General features: G+C 42.9%; 2 protein-coding genes across 2 annotated transcripts; one reads left to right on the forward strand and one right to left on the reverse strand.

The window, feature by feature from the left end:
• The first annotated feature begins 2,430 nt into the window (after positions 1-2,430).
• On the forward strand, positions 2,431-3,534 carry LOC134289651 (large ribosomal subunit protein mL64). The gene is made up of 2 exons (XM_062855839.1): positions 2,431-2,905; positions 2,968-3,534. The coding sequence occupies exons 1-2, from the start codon at positions 2,545-2,547 to the stop codon at positions 3,447-3,449; spliced, it is 843 nt and encodes a 280-aa protein (XP_062711823.1). The 5' UTR covers positions 2,431-2,544; the 3' UTR covers positions 3,450-3,534.
• Positions 3,456-4,529, reverse strand: LOC134289652 (ER membrane protein complex subunit 10). Its single transcript, XM_062855840.1, has 4 exons — positions 4,370-4,529; positions 4,046-4,309; positions 3,686-3,976; positions 3,456-3,626 (listed from the first exon to the last, which is right to left on the reverse strand). Exons 1-4 carry the CDS (start codon positions 4,424-4,426, stop codon positions 3,546-3,548), a joined length of 693 nt encoding a protein of 230 aa, XP_062711824.1. The 5' UTR covers positions 4,427-4,529; the 3' UTR covers positions 3,456-3,545.
• Positions 4,530-5,971: the final 1,442 nt, after the last annotated feature.

Below are 5,971 nucleotides of genomic sequence, written 5' to 3' on the forward strand. Positions count from 1 at the left end.
TTAATGGTATGACCTAGAGTGGCTTTAACTTAGAGTGGCGTCAATGTCAAAATTGGAACAGCGGTCATCTGTCAAATACATACAAATTCCTGTTCCAAACGAGCAGGAGACCTGTCAAAATGGGAACATGACGCCACTCTCCCTTCCAGTCACTCTAGTATGACCAACGCATGAATGGAATGGATGAGAATGAGGGATGTGATAGAGTGAGACAGGTACATGGTGGTGCTGAACATGGCTTCGGCACTCGCGTCGGTCGACCGGAATGGTGATTGCCATGAACAGTTGGGGAGTCAGTTTGTTAACGATTTTTACGTCGGACGGATGTTCGTAAATATGAAGTGAATGAACGGATTTTTCGGTCAGGTTACGATTGAACCGTCGGTTTTTACTGCGGATTGTGCGGATAATGCTGCGGATACTACACCCCTCACTGAAAATTTAACGTTTAAATGGTGCCGGCACCTCCCAAACGTCAAATTTTCTGTGAGAGTAAGTAGGCCAGCATAAATTTGTGCAGTGGACCATAGTCCTTCATTATTTCCAGCAAAGCAGACTTGCCTATGTTCGGACATTTTTCGTCGAGATTATTTTCGACCTTTTCAACCGCTCCAATTTTCTTTCTTCTTTCTTCCTGGCGTAACGTCCTCACTGGGACAAAGCCTGCTTATCAGCTTAGTGTTCTATGAGCACTTCCACAGTTATTTACTGAGAGCTTCCTCTGCCAATGACCATTTTGCATGCGTATATCGTGTGGCAGGCACGAAGATACTCTATGCCCAAGGAAGTCAAGGAAATTTCCTTTACGAAAAGATCCTGGACCGACCGGGAATCGAACCCGTCACCCTCAGAATGGTCATGCTGAATACCCGTGCGTTTACCGCCTCGGTTATATGGGTGCGTTTACCGCCTCGGCTACACTCAGAAACAATACAAATCGTGATCAGTTTAAAATTTATTATTTTTTGTCATATGTCCAACATACACTTTACTTATGTCGTTTTCGTTTTTGCGGCGGTGCTACACCGCTTCGTGCTACACTTTTTGCAGAATAAACGAACATTTTCGGTGCAGTTGCATTGGTGTGCGTGTATAAAAACCAAAATATTGACAACTTTGCAAACGCTGATTGGTGGACACGGTGTGCACCAGCTACACTCCTGATTTTTTGAGTGCTACACTATCATGCGCGGTGCAGAAAAAGTGCTGCACCGGTGTAGCACGAAAATCAAAAACGAACATTTTCGGTGCAAAAGTGCTACACCGGTGTAGCTCCACCGCAAAAACGAAAACGACATTAGTTTAAAAGGTATACTAGCTTCACATAATAAAGTAAACTTCGGCAGATTTTCATTAGATAATTTTGACCAGTGTTTAAGTTGTTGTTTGTGGCCGCCCAGATCAAATTGTAACGGATCGGAATTTGAAAAATCAGAAGTCCCGGGATGTGGCCAGCGCAGGGGCCAGCGTTTGCATATCGATGGCTAACCGCAGGTAAGTAATGTAAAAGTGCTCAAAATGGTTCAGTTATTGGAAATCTTGCGTTTCTTGTAGTTCTTGTAAGTTGCTGGAATTGCGCACGGATGGCAGCGGAAAATAATAGCACCCGGATGCTATTTATCGTCGTTAGTAGGACCCAACCCAGCCAGAAAATACCATCAAAAAGCAACAGTCGAAAATGCAGCAACCTGGCCAAAAAATGGAAGTAGCTAGAGCATTCAGAGAACAGTTGAGAAGCAACCCAAATACTTCCGGAGGGTGCAACCGTGATGCAGATGTGTGTGCATTTGTGCCGCACGACCTCGGAAGTGGATTCTGTCAGTCATCTGAATGTAGAAGCGCCGGGATATTGTGCCTGGATGAACCTGTTCTGTTCTGACTCTGGAAGGACCCCCCACGAAGCGGGTCATTAGCTCATCAGGCGAAGCTTCTCTCGACGCTGTCATCATCCGGACGGAAACCTCTGGATCCCATCATCTAATTCTCATAGCGTTTGTCGAGGCGGTGTGTCACAGCTATCGCAGCCGAAAACGTCGTTGAAGGATTTTTAATTTTATACTATAAATAAAAAGATCATATTTAGGATTGTTTACTATTTTTCGTTTTGTTTTTTTTTTCAATTTCAACAATATTAAAAAAACAGCCACTTCTACGCAGAATAACACTAAACCTGGATTAAACAGAACTAAATATAGTTTACTTATACTAGCATACGTTTAAGTGAAAGTTATACTAGGTTAGTTTGTTCTGCATTTAAACTAGGTCTAGGGTCAACCAGGCGAAATTGAATTAGAATGGGATTTATACTAAATATAGATTTTTTTCTGAGTTATATATATATATAACCGCTCCAATTGTCTGAAACATTTCACCCATATGGGAGCTGTCAAAATTTGTCCGGGAGCCCGTGACGATGATTGACCGACTGTCAAACTAAAGCAAAACAAAAACGAGGTTTTTCTTACACAACTTGTAGTTCCAGCGAATATTCTCAAATAAGTCGTACATTTATTAGATCTTCAGAGGAAACATTCAGGCGTAAGGATGTCTTCGATCCGGTTGTTAACCGCGAGCCAGAACAATCGGTTGTTCTCGGCATATCTGCGGCTTCCTCGATTCTACGCCTCGCAAGCCAAAGACGCTGCCACAGAGGAGAGCTCGAGTGCGACGACGGCTGCCGACTCTGATCTGCCGGTCACGTTCGTCGAAGATGAAGATCTACAAGCAGCGCGGGAGGCACGGATCGAGCAGCTGAGGAACAAATCCCGACTGTTACCGCAGCATCGGAATATGTTACACAACCAGCTGCCGTATGAGGGATCCCAGTCGTGGATCCATGAAACGGTGAAGTACAAACGCACTATGCTGGGTCGATATGGGCTGGAAGGGAGCAAGGTGGATCCGCGTAAGTTTGGTGGCTCAACCGTGCATACTTTGTATAGCTAACCACGCCCTTGTATATTCCAGGCATTTGTTTCCCAACAAAACAAGAAGCACTTGAGAAAACCGAATACGAGCGAGTGGCTTTCCCCAAAACCCTCCAGCAGATGATGGCCGAGAACAAGAAGTCGAAAGAGGAGCAGGTTGCTCGTATCCGAGCCCGTGAAGAGGATGTGGCCAAAAAGATGGAAAAGCTGGATAAATGGGTTTCGGATTTGAATGCCCGGGTTGCGAAGAAGGAAGCGGAAGCTCGCGCAGCTAAGGATCGCAAGGACCGACTGGTGGAAGAGGTGCGTCGACACTTTGGATTCCGGATTGACCCGCGGGACGAACGGTTCCAGGAAATGTTGGCCCAGAAGGAGAAGGAAGATCGCAAGAAGGTCAAGGAAGCCAAGAGGAAGGAGAAGGAACTGAAGATGATGGAGAAGCTGAAGAAGCGAACAGCTGACCTGGAGGACGATGGTTCCAAGGGTTCGCCAGCAGATGCCGAGGATGATGAGAAAAAGTAAGGAGTGTTGTATGTTATTGTAGCGAACTAGGTTTTATTAGATGGAAAGAGAACTGCTACTAATAAATAAAACTTGATGAAATGTGTATTCTTTGTCTTAACGTTGTCCACCCGCGGCTTCCGGGTTAGTGGCTCCGGAAATGAGAACCAGAATTGCAACCGGAACGATGTACATCCACTGAAATCAAGAATGTATTTAAGCTTTCGTTGGTAGATAATAATTTCATCACAACTTACATATTTAGCGAAGAAACCTCGGTTATCCTTGGTTTCACCACGCTCTCGAGCTTCCCGTTCCCGTTCCAGCTTCTGAATGAAGCTGGCCGTATCCGGAATCGGGGCACTTTCCATCGGTTTCACATACACATCGGTGTTGAATTCGTCCAACGCCTCGAAGTCCCGAGCGGTCAAATCCCGACAATTGTCCGTATTTCCGTTATTGACCGACTGCGTGATGGCCGTCACCGACCCGGCATGATCCAACGAAACCCACAGGACGTCCGCCAGCTGGGATTTGGCCAGTGCACACTGAAAGGAACACACGTAATTAACATTACCCTCAGTTGATAGATAGTGGGTGCGCAACGCAATACTCACCGCCTTGGAAGAGGTCATAAACTTGGACCGAGTCCCGTCGGCTTCCAGAACGTGAGCTTCCAGCCGATACAATCGATTCTCTTCCGCCAGTTTGCGGAGCTGATTTCGCTCGTGCACCGTTAGCGGTTCTTGCGAAACCGACGATGCACCGCTGTTCAGACTGGTGATGGTAACGTTGCCCCGGCTGGTGAACTTTTGCGGTTCGTGGACGTCCAGCGCGTGGTAAAGCTCGATGTTGAGCCATCCATCGTACTCGAGGTGGGTCTAAGAAAATTGAAGTTCTAAAAATAAGAGAACTTTTCATACAAACAAATGAAAACTTACCGCATGCAAAACCAAAACTAGATTGCACAGTATTGCGAAAAGCACTTTTCGCATCATTTTGGTTGGTTTATTTGATTAAACTTAACAATTTTCAATAAATAATTCCGGAATAAAATTTTATTGATCTGACTGCAGAACGGATCGGCTGATTTTGTGTTGACGTTTTAAGAATGACATTTCACCATTGAAATTGTTCGTTTTTATGTCAGATGAAATGTTTCACGTTTTGTGATAACCGTCAAACAGGCCGAAATCAAATTGGCCGAAAATGTAAATTTTTTTCAGATTCAGATTTTCATCATAATCACAGACCACCAGACTACTAATCCTACACTGAAATAAATTTAGTTGTGGAAACTACCGATTCCATAGTAAAATTACTAACCGTACCTATGATTCTCAACCGACAACAATTTCCAGTTAATTCCACTAAAACACTGTCAACTTAACTAGCAGTGCAGTTAACATTACCAAAAATAATCTTAATTTAACAAATGAGCATTGCATTTTTAACCATACTGTGTTGTAATATGCGTGTCCTGGAAAAATTAACAATGTTCTGTTGTTGAGACGACTATGCTTTTAGTTGAATTTACTTCAATGCATTGTAATTTCGAGCATATTACAGTTACCTTAACAGATTTTGTTGTCGGTTGAGAATCATAGGTACGGTTAGTAATTTTACTATGGAATCGGTAGTTTCCACAACAAAATTTATTTCAGTGTACATTATAGAGATCTGCGGAGGCGGCCATTGTAAGCCAATCGTGCAGAAAGAACTGTCAAAGTGTGAGCCACATGAACAGGCTGATCGTTCGTAAGAAGGCATCGATTGAACGGTATTGCAATCCGAGCTAAATAAATTAAAATTATTTATTTTTAATATCGAGAAATTGACGGTGTAAGTTTAGTAAAAAGATAGAATTTAATTAATTCTGCTTTCAAAAGCTCAAGCTTATGACGAAACTTTTGTTGCTGCACTTCTCGAAAAAACTTTCATTGCTGCTTCTTGCTTCAGTTCTGCCGATAATGTTTAGCTTAACACTTTACAATAAATATCAGATTTCATCGATTGCTCCGCTATTTTTTTTTCAAAATTTTGAAAAAAAATCTATTATAATTAGAAAATGTAAACAAAGCAACTTGAACCACTACGAAGTCACGCACAAAGTTTGAACATCTAGCTTTGCAGCAAGTGTTGGCAGCTGATGTAAACAAAATGAACAGCGTTGCCGAATCGACATATGTAACTTCCGCTTATCTCTATGGCCAGTAGTACACAGGGTCAAATATTTGACAAGGAAAGAACTCAAGAAACAACATCAGTTTGACACTAATGAAAATTCGATCGAGTCAAACAAGATGTTTGAGCATTGGTTTCTTTTTGGACAAATATTTGACCCTGTGTACTAGCAGCTTATGTAGAGGATTTCTACACCAGACGTATCACTTGCACGGAAAAAACAGATTACCTAAAAAATACGTTAAAAGAACGCAAAAATAAGTAAACCGCTGAACTTTTTACCCACTAGTGGGCAGTGTTGGTAAAAACTCAAATTCTCAAATCTCATGATTGAGTTGTTTCACGCGCGATTCTTGACT

The sequence above is a fragment of the Aedes albopictus genome, chromosome 3 (genome assembly GCF_035046485.1).
Source record: "Aedes albopictus strain Foshan chromosome 3, AalbF5, whole genome shotgun sequence".
Lineage (NCBI taxonomy): Eukaryota > Metazoa > Arthropoda > Insecta > Diptera > Culicidae > Aedes > Aedes albopictus.